Source organism: Gorilla gorilla, chromosome 7, assembly GCF_029281585.2.
Source record: "Gorilla gorilla gorilla isolate KB3781 chromosome 7, NHGRI_mGorGor1-v2.1_pri, whole genome shotgun sequence".
In the NCBI taxonomy this organism is placed as follows: Eukaryota; Metazoa; Chordata; class Mammalia; order Primates; family Hominidae; genus Gorilla; species Gorilla gorilla.
The window spans coordinates 16358704-16374093 of NC_073231.2; the positions used below are offsets into that span (position 1 = coordinate 16358704).

Consider the following 15390-nt stretch of genomic DNA (forward strand, 5'->3'; position numbering starts at 1 on the left):
GAGTGTGAAAGACTTTGGGGAAATCATGCAATCACCGAGAAACTAATTGATGACATTCCGCAAATTTATGCTTGCCAGAAAAGAGAGATGGTCATGACATTGTATAGTGAGTGGTTTCGGACGTGCGACGGCAGTTTAAGAAAACATGAAACAAAAAACTTGAGAAATCACAAGGTATGCCAACTATAACCTTTGGTTTATTAAAGAATTGACGAAAATACAAACAACGTATCTCACAGCATGGGTGATACTATTTTCATACGTATGTGATAATGGATCAACATTTGATAGAGAGGAAATGAAAAGTTCTGAATTTGACAAAAGCAAACACCGAAAATTGCACCGTCAAAAAGCCCGGGTGACGGGAGTGAGGCCCTGTCTCAAGAAGAAAACAGCGGAGAGATTTAAAAGCAGGGAGTGAAACCGAGGATAGCATAACATTGTTCATACTGGCCCTTGTTTCAGTGGGAAAAGGCAAAAATAAGCCGTGTGTCTCCTGGATTCTCACATCAATTGTTCAGGATCTGAGATGTTGCCTCCATTTCCAGTTACGCATGGTATGGTGCAATTGCAGTTAGCACATTTGGTGCAAAACTTTTAATGCTGACGAAAATGGACATGTTCCCTGAACTAAGAGGGACAGAATTTGGGTGTGTCTCCAGGCTCTCTGGCTTACCAGGAATGAAGATCTTGGCTCTAGGGATTTTCCCATAATGTCTTAGACAGTAAGCAACAGGGCAGAATTGAGGCCCGGCGCCAAGGCCTCGAGGTGTAAAGAGACAGCCGTGGCCTCAGGGCCCATGAAATTAGGCTGATTTGAAGGAGGATGGTGGAATGAGAGGACTGTGACCTTTGGCCCCTTTTCTTTCCCTTGTCTTCTCATGGGCCAGGTGTGCTCCATCCGAAGGCTTCCTGTGCCTGATGTAAAGTGTCCTGGGTGAAGAAAGGGCACTGCTTCGAAAGGTGCTCCACAGGGAGAAAGGAGCCGCCATTTTCAGGAGAATGATCCCCAGAAGCGTGAGCAATCCAGATGCCGTGGCTTCACACAAGACGCTGGAGGGTCTTATTCCTGGAGCCGGGACCTGGGCATCGGTGTCCTTTAATGCTCATAACTGATTTTGAGGGGAGCCCAATCGATAACCCTTCTGGGAGTCATGTTCATCAGACTGTAGTTTTCACACACGTCACACAGAGGCCCTGTTCGTATGCACGTTTGTGTGCCTGAGCAGGGCTGCGCCCAAGATTCTGTGGTTCTACGGAGCCCTGAGTTGTGTCCTGGACAGCTTTCCTCAGGGGTTGGTCAACTTTGATCACTGCACGTAGCAAGAAAGGGACCATGAAATCTAATCAGCCAATTCAGGAAAGGAAGGGGCCATTTCCCACAATTATTTCCACAGGAACACCATGTCAGATAAATAAGTCTGATTGCAGGACAGGGTCTGTGCTTCAGAGATGCAGCTTTCGCAGCTGGACGAATGGCCTGGAATCTCCCCAAATGCCGTTTTTAAACACACCAAATGAGATTTATTTCAGGGCTGTCTGAATGTATTTTAGTTGAATACACACACTCCAGTGTTTGATTTCCTTTATTATCAATAAGACTTAGTTGCAAATGACTTCCATGCCAGTGGGAAAATTTTCTGTTTCGACTCATTGGAAGTGGACACCGTGAAACAGGCAAGTGGGTCTGTCTGTTTCCGGCGTTCTGTGGGTTCCAGCAAGAGCACAAGTCCCAGGGCGCCTGAGGTCCATTCAGAAACCAAAACAAAATGGGCGAGCCAGGGTCAGAAAGAAGAGCACCGTTCCTATCTTCCAATTGAATTCCAGTTTCCACTATTGAAGGTGGCGAGAATGATCCACGGATGTCCCACATGAGCAAAATTTCACCTTCTCTTGCCGACCAACAACTGACGAATGAAACACACACCAAGAGAAAATAGTAAACCCTGTCCCCAGCAATAACCTCACACGCAAACCTACACGTCAATAGGTCATATTCAGAAATACACACTGAATGTCATCTACCATGAACACAAACACACAGACAGTCCCTCCAGAGGTTCGGAAGACTCACCACCCCAAAACTTGATGTTTCCCAGGTGTGGGCTCATCCTGAGACGCAGCCATCACTATCCAGTTGTCCCTGTTGTAGAGACAGAAACTTGGGCTCCTCATTACTTTCTGTAGGATTGACGGTGTTCGTGTTTGTGTGGGTGTGTGTGTGTTTCCGTGCGTGCTTGTGGGTGTATTTGTGTTTGTGTGTGCGTGTGTGTGTGTGCGTGCACCCCTACGTGTGGGTCGGCACTTGAACTGAGGTCACTGGCACACAAGCAGAGCCCTCTTGCTGTGTTTGTTCTTCCCTTTGGATCTCCTGGTCCTCCCTTGCAGAGAAGCGAGTGTGCCAGTGTTCATGGACTCCTGATCTGTCGGGTTCGTGGAAGAGAGGTTTAGCAGGGAGCTTTGCTGTTGAGGATGATGGTTTTTCATCCCACACTTGTATTTTGATTGATGAATCACAAGTACGTTGGGAGGCAGGGTACCTTCGACTTTTCTGACGTTGAACTCAGGCTTCGTTTTGTTTTGCTCTTGGAGGAATTTCCAGTGGTCTAAGGTGCTTTCCTGAGTGTCTCTTTCCACCAAGTGCTCGTCCAACTCGGGTACCTGGAGGCAGGGGTGGTCTCTCTTGAGCTCTCCTTGCGTTGCTCGCCTGTCTGTGTCTTCAGCGCCAAGGGCTCTTGGTTCCCTGCCTCTTGACACACTCTCACTGTGTCTTTCCCATTCACTCTTCTGGATGTAAAAGAGGACATAGGCCTGTTGACTCAGGGCAGAAGTGATGCCAGAGGCAGTGACCTGGGCGTCATCCATTTTATACCACTGGCCTTCTTGAGCTTTGACATAAGAGAAGTAATGTCCGTTGTGACAACCCCACCCAGCGTGGACCAGCACAGCATAGAGGACATAGACAAGAGGTCCTGTGTTCTGCTGAGACATGTATGGCTGCATGTCAAGGCACTCAGGATATTGCACATTCTTGGCAAGTTTGTTGCCTGTGACATCGGAGAATCTCTTCAATACAAGGATGAGGACCTTGGCAGAAGTGTGTAAAGTTAACGTCTTGGAGGCAGGCGCCTTCTGGAGACAAAGACCACAATGATAGGCATTCTCTCCATTGAGTTCTTCGGGCTTCACCAACTGTTCCAAAGCTTGCTCGACACTCTGAGCTGCCTGGATATCCAGGGCGATGTCCAGGTAAGGGTCAAAGGTGTCTGAAATGCCGTGGCAGTGGAGACACTTGATTTGAGATCTCCAGTACCCTCCAAATATTTGGTGGATGAGGGTGGTGTCCTTGGAGTGATGATCTACCTGCTTGTGCCCGGGAAGGCATGCCTTTTTCATGGCATCCACAGTGAACATGAGAAATTCGTGAGCATCTTCCTGCTTGCCTCTATGGAAGCCAGCAGCCAATGCCTGTGAGGGCTGGATGACATGGCCAGGACGGTAGAGGGCCCGTGTGATGTGAGCTTGCATAGTACAGAGCATGCAGCACTTGTGACGATGACACGTTTGAGAGTGCTCCCGGGACAGCATGTAGTTGGCAAGGGGCGGTGTGTATGTCAGGCACTGCAGGGAAGCGTTCACGTAGCAGGTATTTCCCATATTCTGGAGCCCAGCCCCCACCGCAGCAGGTCTCCTGCTACTCAGAGGAAGCTTCTCCCTGGGAGCAAGCTGTCTTGCCACAGGAGCCAAATCATCACAGAAGTCGACACGGGTCTCAGATGAGAGTGGTGACTTCTCAGGGAGAGAAGTCGGCTGGATTTCAGCAAAAGCTGCATCTGGCCGAGAAGATGTGAGTTTTGAAAAGTGGTTGAACTGCCACTCACCTCCCAAGTAGAGTGAGTCGTCCTCCATGTCGCCTGGAACAAGGATCACAAGGTTTTTCTGCTGGGACCGCAGGTTGCAGAAAGACGCTATCTCTTCCGAGAGAGTCTTCAAATGACGAGCTCTCTGGCCGCATCAGCCCTTACAGAACTCACCCCCACCAACCGCGAACACCCCACCCACCCACCAGGTACTCGATAAACCAATCAAGTATCAGCACTCAATTAAGGAATGAGTCACAGGGTGTGTCCCCTTGCATCGCTGGGAATTCAACAGACACAGCCCACATCATGACTTCTAGAACACCTGAATCAAATTACTCCTCAGGCTGATAGGCACATGTAACATGAGTGTAACCGGGTTGGGACAGTGGCCACACAGTTGCCTTATTTTAGGTAAAACAATGTCAGGGAAGAAATCTTTACCTATGAAACCTATGTGTGTGTGTGTGTGTGTGTGTGTGTGTTTGTGCGTGCGCGTGCGTGCGCGTGTGTGTTTGTGCCGGGATGTACTTCCAAGTATGTGCTTTTGGCAGATACCGTCATCCTCTCAGCGATGGAAGGACAAGAAGTCGGAAGTGTGCTTTCTGACCTGAGAATAGTCAAAGAAGTATAGTAATTAGCACAGTGTATTTCTTCCTTAATAAGAAAGGAGAGATCCGTGGAATCCAACAGTCCATTCCAGCGATAACCTTTCCACGTTCAGCCTATTGATTCTATATCCGAGTGAAATTACCTGCCAGTGGAGAACAAGACCAGTCTTTGCATGAAATGCTCTTGTGGAAGCTAGATTGCCAAATAATAAAGCATCAATGATAGAAACATGCACTGAAGTTTGAAGAGATACTCAGTGCACAATGTAGAGTGTGAAAGACTTTGGGGAAATCATGCAATCACCGAGAAACTAATTGATGACATTCCGCAAATTTATGCTTGCCAGAAAAGAGAGATGGTCATGACATTGTATAGTGAGTGGTTTCGGACGTGCGACGGCAGTTTAAGAAAACATGAAACAAAAAACTTGAGAAATCACAAGGTATGCCAACTATAACCTTTGGTTTATTAAAGAATTGACGAAAATACAAACAACGTATCTCACAGCATGGGTGATACTATTTTCATACGTATGTGATAATGGATCAACATTTGATAGAGAGGAAATGAAAAGTTCTGAATTTGACAAAAGCAAACACCGAAAATTGCACCGTCAAAAAGCCCGGGTGACGGGAGTGAGGCCCTGTCTCAAGAAGAAAACAGCGGAGAGATTTAAAAGCAGGGAGTGAAACCGAGGATAGCATAACATTGTTCATACTGGCCCTTGTTTCAGTGGGAAAAGGCAAAAATAAGCCGTGTGTCTCCTGGATTCTCACATCAATTGTTCAGGATCTGAGATGTTGCCTCCATTTCCAGTTACGCATGGTATGGTGCAATTGCAGTTAGCACATTTGGTGCAAAACTTTTAATGCTGACGAAAATGGACATGTTCCCTGAACTAAGAGGGACAGAATTTGGGTGTGTCTCCAGGCTCTCTGGCTTACCAGGAATGAAGATCTTGGCTCTAGGGATTTTCCCATAATGTCTTAGACAGTAAGCAACAGGGCAGAATTGAGGCCCGGCGCCAAGGCCTCGAGGTGTAAAGAGACAGCCGTGGCCTCAGGGCCCATGAAATTAGGCTGATTTGAAGGAGGATGGTGGAATGAGAGGACTGTGACCTTTGGCCCCTTTTCTTTCCCTTGTCTTCTCATGGGCCAGGTGTGCTCCATCCGAAGGCTTCCTGTGCCTGATGTAAAGTGTCCTGGGTGAAGAAAGGGCACTGCTTCGAAAGGTGCTCCACAGGGAGAAAGGAGCCGCCATTTTCAGGAGAATGATCCCCAGAAGCGTGAGCAATCCAGATGCCGTGGCTTCACACAAGACGCTGGAGGGTCTTATTCCTGGAGCCGGGACCTGGGCATCGGTGTCCTTTAATGCTCATAACTGATTTTGAGGGGAGCCCAATCGATAACCCCTCTGGGAGTCATGTTCATCAGACTGTAGTTTTCACACACGTCACACAGAGGCCCTGTTCGTATGCACGTTTGTGTGCCTGAGCAGGGCTGCGCCCAAGATTCTGTGGTTCTACGGAGCCCTGAGTTGTGTCCTGGACAGCTTTCCTCAGGGGTTGGTCAACTTTGATCACTGCACGTAGCAAGAAAGGGACCATGAAATCTAATCAGCCAATTCAGGAAAGGAAGGGGCCATTTCCCACAATTATTTCCACAGGAACACCATGTCAGATAAATAAGTCTGATTGCAGGACAGGGTCTGTGCTTCAGAGATGCAGCTTTCGCAGCTGGACGAATGGCCTGGAATCTCCCCAAATGCCGTTTTTAAACACACCAAATGAGATTTATTTCAGGGCTGTCTGAATGTATTTTAGTTGAATACACACACTCCAGTGTTTGATTTCCTTTATTATCAATAAGACTTAGTTGCAAATGACTTCCATGCCAGTGGGAAAATTTTCTGTTTCGACTCATTGGAAGTGGACACCGTGAAACAGGCAAGTGGGTCTGTCTGTTTCCGGCGTTCTGTGGGTTCCAGCAAGAGCACAAGTCCCAGGGCGCCTGAGGTCCATTCAGAAACCAAAACAAAATGGGCGAGCCAGGGTCAGAAAGAAGAGCACCGTTCCTATCTTCCAATTGAATTCCAGTTTCCACTATTGAAGGTGGCGAGAATGATCCACGGATGTCCCACATGAGCAAAATTTCACCTTCTCTTGCCGACCAACAACTGACGAATGAAACACACCCCAAGAGAAAATAGTAAACCCTGTCCCCAGCAATAACCTCACACGCAAACCTACACGTCAATAGGTCATATTCAGAAATACACACTGAATGTCATCTACCATGAACACAAACACACAGACAGTCCCTCCAGAGGTTCGGAAGACTCACCACCCCAAAACTTGATGTTTCCCAGGTGTGGGCTCATCCTGAGACGCAGCCATCACTATCCAGTTGTCCCTGTTGTAGAGACAGAAACTTGGGCTCCTCATTACTTTATGTAGGATTGACGGTGTTCGTGTTTGTGTGGGTGTGTGTGTGTTTCCATGCGCGCTTGTGGGTGTATTTGTGTTTGTGTGTGCGTGTGTGTGTGTGCGTGCACCCCTACGTGTGGGTTGGCACTTGAACTGAGGTCACTGGCACACAAGCAGAGCCCTCTTGCTGTGTTTGTTCTTCCCTTTGGATCTCCTGGTCCTCCCTTGCAGAGAAGCGAGTGTGCCAGTGTTCATGGACTCCTGATCTGTCGGGTTCGTGGAAGAGAGGTTTAGCAGGGAGCTTTGCTGTTGAGGATGACGGTTTTTCATCCCACACTTGTATTTTGATTGATGAATCACAAGTACGTTGGGAGGCAGGGTACCTTCGACTTTTCTGACGTTGAACTCAGGCTTCGTTTTGTTTTGCTCTTGGAGGAATTTCCAGTGGTCTAAGGTGCTTTCCTGAGTGTCTCTTTCCACCAAGTGCTCGTCCAACTCGGGTACCTGGAGGCAGGGGTGGTCTCTCTTGAGCTCTCCTTGCGTTGCTCGCCTGTCTGTGTCTTCAGCGCCAAGGGCTCTTGGTTCCCTGCCTCTTGACACACTCTCACTGTGTCTTTCCCATTCACTCTTCTGGATGTAAAAGAGGACATAGGCCTGTTGACTCAGGGCAGAAGTGATGCCAGAGGCAGTGACCTGGGCGTCATCCATTTTATACCACTGGCCTTCTTGAGCTTTGACATAAGAGAAGTAATGTCCGTTGTGACAACCCCACCCAGCGTGGACCAGCACAGCATAGAGGACATAGACAAGAGGTCCTGTGTTCTGCTGAGACATGTATGGCTGCATGTCAAGGCACTCAGGATATTGCACATTCTTGGCAAGTTTGTTGCCTGTGACATCGGAGAATCTCTTCAATACAAGGATGAGGACCTTGGCAGAAGTGTGTAAAGTTAACGTCTTGGAGGCAGGCGCCTTCTGGAGACAAAGACCACAATGATAGGCATTCTCTCCATTGAGTTCTTCGGGCTTCACCAACTGTTCCAAAGCTTGCTCGACACTCTGAGCTGCCTGGATATCCAGGGCGATGTCCAGGTAAGGGTCAAAGGTGTCTGAAATGCCGTGGCAGTGGAGACACTTGATTTGAGATCTCCAGTACCCTCCAAATATTTGGTGGATGAGGGTGGTGTCCTTGGAGTGATGATCTACCTGCTTGTGCCCGGGAAGGCATGCCTTTTTCATGGCATCCACAGTGAACATGAGAAATTCGTGAGCATCTTCCTGCTTGCCTCTATGGAAGCCAGCAGCCAATGCCTGTGAGGGCTGGATGACATGGCCAGGACGGTAGAGGGCCCGTGTGATGTGAGCTTGCATAGTACAGAGCATGCAGCACTTGTGACGATGACACGTTTGAGAGTGCTCCCGGGACAGCATGTAGTTGGCAAGGGGCGGTGTGTATGTCAGGCACTGCAGGGAAGCGTTCACGTAGCAGGTATTTCCCATATTCTGGAGCCCAGCCCCCACCGCAGCAGGTCTCCTGCTACTCAGAGGAAGCTTCTCCCTGGGAGCAAGCTGTCTTGCCACAGGAGCCAAATCATCACAGAAGTCGACACGGGTCTCAGATGAGAGTGGTGACTTCTCAGGGAGAGAAGTCGGCTGGATTTCAGCAAAAGCTGCATCTGGCCGAGAAGATGTGAGTTTTGAAAAGTGGTTGAACTGCCACTCACCTCCCAAGTAGAGTGAGTCGTCCTCCATGTCGCCTGGAACAAGGATCACAAGGTTTTTCTGCTGGGACCGCAGGTTGCAGAAAGACGCTATCTCTTCCGAGAGAGTCTTCAAATGACGAGCTCTCTGGCCGCATCAGCCCTTACAGAACTCACCCCCACCAACCGCGAACACCCCACCCACCCACCAGGTACTCGATAAACCAATCAAGTATCAGCACTCAATTAAGGAATGAGTCACAGGGTGTGTCCCCTTGCATCGCTGGGAATTCAACAGACACAGCCCACATCATGACTTCTAGAACACCTGAATCAAATTACTCCTCAGGCTGATAGGCACATGTAACATGAGTGTAACCGGGTTGGGACAGTGGCCACACAGTTGCCTTATTTTAGGTAAAACAATGTCAGGGAAGAAATCTTTACCTATGAAACCTATGTGTGTGTGTGTGTGTGTGTGTGTGTGTTTGTGCGTGCGCGTGCGTGCGCGTGTGTGTTTGTGCCGGGATGTACTTCCAAGTATGTGCTTTTGGCAGATACCGTCATCCTCTCAGCGATGGAAGGACAAGAAGTCGGAAGTGCGCTTTCTGACCTGAGAATAGTCAAAGAAGTATAGTAATTAGCACAGTGTATTTCTTCCTTAATAAGAAAGGAGAGATCCGTGGAATCCAACAGTCCATTCCAGCGATAACCTTTCCACGTTCAGCCTATTGATTCTATATCCGAGTGAAATTACCTGCCAGTGGAGAACAAGACCAGTCTTTGCATGAAATGCTCTTGTGGAAGCTAGATTGCCAAATAATAAAGCATCAATGATAGAAACATGCACTGAAGTTTGAAGAGATACTCAGTGCACAATGTAGAGTGTGAAAGACTTTGGGGAAATCATGCAATCACCGAGAAACTAATTGATGACATTCCGCAAATTTATGCTTGCCAGAAAAGAGAGATGGTCATGACATTGTATAGTGAGTGGTTTCGGACGTGCGACGGCAGTTTAAGAAAACATGAAACAAAAAACTTGAGAAATCACAAGGTATGCCAACTATAACCTTTGGTTTATTAAAGAATTGACGAAAATACAAACAACGTATCTCACAGCATGGGTGATACTATTTTCATACGTATGTGATAATGGATCAACATTTGATAGAGAGGAAATGAAAAGTTCTGAATTTGACAAAAGCAAACACCGAAAATTGCACCGTCAAAAAGCCCGGGTGACGGGAGTGAGGCCCTGTCTCAAGAAGAAAACAGCGGAGAGATTTAAAAGCAGGGAGTGAAACCGAGGATAGCATAACATTGTTCATACTGGCCCTTGTTTCAGTGGGAAAAGGCAAAAATAAGCCGTGTGTCTCCTGGATTCTCACATCAATTGTTCAGGATCTGAGATGTTGCCTCCATTTCCAGTTACGCATGGTATGGTGCAATTGCAGTTAGCACATTTGGTGCAAAACTTTTAATGCTGACGAAAATGGACATGTTCCCTGAACTAAGAGGGACAGAATTTGGGTGTGTCTCCAGGCTCTCTGGCTTACCAGGAATGAAGATCTTGGCTCTAGGGATTTTCCCATAATGTCTTAGACAGTAAGCAACAGGGCAGAATTGAGGCCCGGCGCCAAGGCCTCGAGGTGTAAAGAGACAGCCGTGGCCTCAGGGCCCATGAAATTAGGCTGATTTGAAGGAGGATGGTGGAATGAGAGGACTGTGACCTTTGGCCCCTTTTCTTTCCCTTGTCTTCTCATGGGCCAGGTGTGCTCCATCCGAAGGCTTCCTGTGCCTGATGTAAAGTGTCCTGGGTGAAGAAAGGGCACTGCTTCGAAAGGTGCTCCACAGGGAGAAAGGAGCCGCCATTTTCAGGAGAATGATCCCCAGAAGCGTGAGCAATCCAGATGCCGTGGCTTCACACAAGACGCTGGAGGGTCTTATTCCTGGAGCCGGGACCTGGGCATCGGTGTCCTTTAATGCTCATAACTGATTTTGAGGGGAGCCCAATCGATAACCCTTCTGGGAGTCATGTTCATCAGACTGTAGTTTTCACACACGTCACACAGAGGCCCTGTTCGTATGCACGTTTGTGTGCCTGAGCAGGGCTGCGCCCAAGATTCTGTGGTTCTACGGAGCCCTGAGTTGTGTCCTGGACAGCTTTCCTCAGGGGTTGGTCAACTTTGATCACTGCACGTAGCAAGAAAGGGACCATGAAATCTAATCAGCCAATTCAGGAAAGGAAGGGGCCATTTCCCACAATTATTTCCACAGGAACACCATGTCAGATAAATAAGTCTGATTGCAGGACAGGGTCTGTGCTTCAGAGATGCAGCTTTCGCAGCTGGACGAATGGCCTGGAATCTCCCCAAATGCCGCTTTTAAACACACCAAATGAGATTTATTTCAGGGCTGTCTGAATGTATTTTAGTTGAATACACACACTCCAGTGTTTGATTTCCTTTATTATCAATAAGACTTAGTTGCAAATGACTTCCATGCCAGTGGGAAAATTTTCTGTTTCGACTCATTGGAAGTGGACACCGTGAAACAGGCAAGTGGGTCTGTCTGTTTCCGGCGTTCTGTGGGTTCCAGCAAGAGCACAAGTCCCAGGGCAGCTGAGGTCCATTCAGAAACCAAAACAAAATGGGCGAGCCAGGGTCAGAAAGAAGAGCACCGTTCCTATCTTCCAATTGAATTCCAGTTTCCACTATTGAAGGTGGCGAGAATGATCCACGGATGTCCCACATGAGCAAAATTTCACCTTCTCTTGCCGACCAACAACTGACGAATGAAACACACCCCAAGAGAAAATAGTAAACCCTGTCCCCAGCAACAACCTCACACGCAAACCTACACGTCAATAGGTCATATTCAGAAATACACACTGAATGTCATCTACCATGAACACAAACACACAGACAGTCCCTCCAGAGGTTCGGAAGACTCACCACCCCAAAACTTGATGTTTCCCAGGTGTGGGCTCATCCTGAGACGCAGCCATCACTATCCAGTTGTCCCTGTTGTAGAGACAGAAACTTGGGCTCCTCATTACTTTATGTAGGATTGACGGTGTTCGTGTTTGTGTGGGTGTGTGTGTGTTTCCGTGCACGCTTGTGGGTGTATTTGTGTTTGTGTGTGCGTGTGTGTGTGTGCGTGCACCCCTACGTGTGGGTCGGCACTTGAACTGAGGTCACTGGCACACAAGCAGAGCCCTCTTGCTGTGTTTGTTCTTCCCTTTGGATCTCCTGGTCCTCCCTTGCAGAGAAGCGAGTGTGCCAGTGTTCATGGACTCCTGATCTGTCGGGTTCGTGGAAGAGAGGTTTAGCAGGGAGCTTTGCTGTTGAGGATGATGGTTTTTCATCCCACACTTGTATTTTGATTGATGAATCACAAGTACGTTGGGAGGCAGGGTACCTTCGACTTTTCTGACGTTGAACTCAGGCTTCGTTTTGTTTTGCTCTTGGAGGAATTTCCAGTGGTCTAAGGTGCTTTCCTGAGTGTCTCTTTCCACCAAGTGCTCGTCCAACTCGGGTACCTGGAGGCAGGGGTGGTCTCTCTTGAGCTCTCCTTGCGTTGCTCGCCTGTCTGTGTCTTCAGCGCCAAGGGCTCTTGGTTCCCTGCCTCTTGACACACTCTCACTGTGTCTTTCCCATTCACTCTTCTGGATGTAAAAGAGGACATAGGCCTGTTGACTCAGGGCAGAAGTGATGCCAGAGGCAGTGACCTGGGCGTCATCCATTTTATACCACTGGCCTTCTTGAGCTTTGACATAAGAGAAGTAATGTCCGTTGTGACAACCCCACCCAGCGTGGACCAGCACAGCATAGAGGACATAGACAAGAGGTCCTGTGTTCTGCTGAGACATGTATGGCTGCATGTCAAGGCACTCAGGATATTGCACATTCTTGGCAAGTTTGTTGCCTGTGACATCGGAGAATCTCTTCAATACAAGGATGAGGACCTTGGCAGAAGTGTGTAAAGTTAACGTCTTGGAGGCAGGCGCCTTCTGGAGACAAAGACCACAACGATAGGCATTCTCTCCATTGAGTTCTTCGGGCTTCACCAACTGTTCCAAAGCTTGCTCGACACTCTGAGCTGCCTGGATATCCAGGGCGATGTCCAGGTAAGGGTCAAAGGTGTCTGAAATGCCGTGGCAGTGGAGACACTTGATTTGAGATCTCCAGTACCCTCCAAATATTTGGTGGATGAGGGTGGTGTCCTTGGAGTGATGATCTACCTGCTTGTGCCCGGGAAGGCATGCCTTTTTCATGGCATCCACAGTGAACATGAGAAATTCGTGAGCATCTTCCTGCTTGCCTCTATGGAAGCCAGCAGCCAATGCCTGTGAGGGCTGGATGACATGGCCAGGACGGTAGAGGGCCCGTGTGATGTGAGCTTGCATAGTACAGAGCATGCAGCACTTGTGACGATGACACGTTTGAGAGTGCTCCCGGGACAGCATGTAGTTGGCAAGGGGCGGTGTGTATGTCAGGCACTGCAGGGAAGCGTTCACGTAGCAGGTATTTCCCATATTCTGGAGCCCAGCCCCCACCGCAGCAGGTCTCCTGCTACTCAGAGGAAGCTTCTCCCTGGGAGCAAGCTGTCTTGCCACAGGAGCCAAATCATCACAGAAGTCGACACGGGTCTCAGATGAGAGTGGTGACTTCTCAGGGAGAGAAGTCGGCTGGATTTCAGCAAAAGCTGCATCTGGCCGAGAAGATGTGAGTTTTGAAAAGTGGTTGAACTGCCACTCACCTCCCAAGTAGAGTGAGTCGCCCTCCATGTCGCCCGGAACAAGGATCACAAGGTTTTTCTGCTGGGACCGCAGGTTGCAGAAAGACGCTATCTCTTCCGAGAGAGTCTTCAAATGACGAGCTCTCTGGCCGCATCAGCCCTTACAGAACTCACCCCCACCAACCGCGAACACCCCACCCACCCACCAGGTACTCGATAAACCAATCAAGTATCAGCACTCAATTAAGGAATGAGTCACAGGGTGTGTCCCCTTGCATCGCTGGGAATTCAACAGACACAGCCCACATCATGACTTCTAGAACACCTGAATCAAATTACTCCTCAGGCTGATAGGCACATGTAACATGAGTGTAACCGGGTTGGGACAGTGGCCACACAGTTGCCTTATTTTAGGTAAAACAATGTCAGGGAAGAAATCTTTACCTATGAAACCTATGTGTGTGTGTGTGTGTGTGTGTGTGTGTGTGTGTGTGTGTGTGTGTGTTTGTGCGTGCGCGTGCGTGCGCGTGTGTGTTTGTGCCGGGATGTACTTCCAAGTATGTGCTTTTGGCAGATACCGTCATCCTCTCAGCGATGGAAGGACAAGAAGTCGGAAGTGCGCTTTCTGACCTGAGAATAGTCAAAGAAGTATAGTAATTAGCACAGTGTATTTCTTCCTTAATAAGAAAGGAGAGATCCGTGGAATCCAACAGTCCATTCCAGCGATAACCTTTCCACGTTCAGCCTATTGATTCTATATCCGAGTGAAATTACCTGCCAGTGGAGAACAAGACCAGTCTTTGCATGAAATGCTCTTGTGGAAGCTAGATTGCCAAATAATAAAGCATCAATGATAGAAACATGCACTGAAGTTTGAAGAGATACTCAGTGCACAATGTAGAGTGTGAAAGACTTTGGGGAAATCATGCAATCACCGAGAAACTAATTGATGACATTCCGCAAATTTATGCTTGCCAGAAAAGAGAGATGGTCATGACATTGTATAGTGAGTGGTTTCGGACGTGCGACGGCAGTTTAAGAAAACATGAAACAAAAAACTTGAGAAATCACAAGGTATGCCAACTATAACCTTTGGTTTATTAAAGAATTGACGAAAATACAAACAACGTATCTCACAGCATGGGTGATACTATTTTCATACGTATGTGATAATGGATCAACATTTGATAGAGAGGAAATGAAAAGTTCTGAATTTGACAAAAGCAAACACCGAAAATTGCACCGTCAAAAAGCCCGGGTGACGGGAGTGAGGCCCTGTCTCAAGAAGAAAACAGCGGAGAGATTTAAAAGCAGGGAGTGAAACCGAGGATAGCATAACATTGTTCATACTGGCCCTTGTTTCAGTGGGAAAAGGCAAAAATAAGCCGTGTGTCTCCTGGATTCTCACATCAATTGTTCAGGATCTGAGATGTTGCCTCCATTTCCAGTTACGCATGGTATGGTGCAATTGCAGTTAGCACATTTGGTGCAAAACTTTTAATGCTGACGAAAATGGACATGTTCCCTGAACTAAGAGGGACAGAATTTGGGTGTGTCTCCAGGCTCTCTGGCTTACCAGGAATGAAGATCTTGGCTCTAGGGATTTTCCCATAATGTCTTAGACAGTAAGCAACAGGGCAGAATTGAGGCCCGGCGCCAAGGCCTCGAGGTGTAAAGAGACAGCCGTGGCCTCAGGGCCCATGAAATTAGGCTGATTTGAAGGAGGATGGTGGAATGAGAGGACTGTGACCTTTGGCCCCTTTTCTTTCCCTTGTCTTCTCATGGGCCAGGTGTGCTCCATCCGAACGCTTCCTGTGCCTGATGTAAAGTGTCCTGGGTGAAGAAAGGGCACTGCTTCGAAAGGTGCTCCACAGGGAGAAAGGAGCCGCCATTTTCAGGAGAATGATCCCCAGAAGCGTGAGCAATCCAGATGCCGTGGCTTCACACAAGACGCTGGAGGGTCTTATTCCTGGAGCCGGGACCTGGGCATCGGTGTCCTTTAATGCTCATAACTGATTTTGAGGGGAGCCCAATCGATAACCCTTCTGGG

General features: G+C 48.3%; 3 protein-coding genes across 3 annotated transcripts; all 3 read right to left on the bottom strand.

Annotated features, from left to right (window-relative positions):
* Positions 1–2316: 2316 nt before the first annotated feature.
* LOC129524348 (ubiquitin carboxyl-terminal hydrolase 17-like protein 22) lies at positions 2317–3948 on the bottom strand. The gene has a single exon (XM_055349733.2). It carries the CDS (start codon positions 3907–3909, stop codon positions 2317–2319), a length of 1593 nt encoding a protein of 530 aa, XP_055205708.2. The 5' UTR covers positions 3910–3948.
* A 3108-nt stretch (positions 3949–7056) lies between these two features.
* Positions 7057–8688, bottom strand: LOC129524349 (ubiquitin carboxyl-terminal hydrolase 17-like protein 22). Its single transcript, XM_055349734.2, has one exon. The coding sequence runs from the start codon at positions 8647–8649 to the stop codon at positions 7057–7059; it is 1593 nt and encodes a 530-aa protein (XP_055205709.2). The 5' UTR covers positions 8650–8688.
* Positions 8689–11796: 3108 nt separating this feature from the next.
* On the bottom strand, positions 11797–13389 carry LOC129524350 (ubiquitin carboxyl-terminal hydrolase 17-like protein 22). Its single transcript, XM_055349735.2, has one exon. It carries the CDS (start codon positions 13387–13389, stop codon positions 11797–11799), a length of 1593 nt encoding a protein of 530 aa, XP_055205710.2.
* Positions 13390–15390: the final 2001 nt, after the last annotated feature.

Excerpts from the sequence above, each read along its gene's own strand:
- LOC129524348 (XM_055349733.2), bottom strand. The coding sequence starts at position 3,909 with ATGGAGGACGACTCACTCTACTTGGGAGGTGAGTGGCAGTTCAACCAC.
- LOC129524349 (XM_055349734.2), bottom strand. The coding sequence starts at position 8,649 with ATGGAGGACGACTCACTCTACTTGGGAGGTGAGTGGCAGTTCAACCAC.
- LOC129524350 (XM_055349735.2), bottom strand. The coding sequence starts at position 13,389 with ATGGAGGGCGACTCACTCTACTTGGGAGGTGAGTGGCAGTTCAACCAC.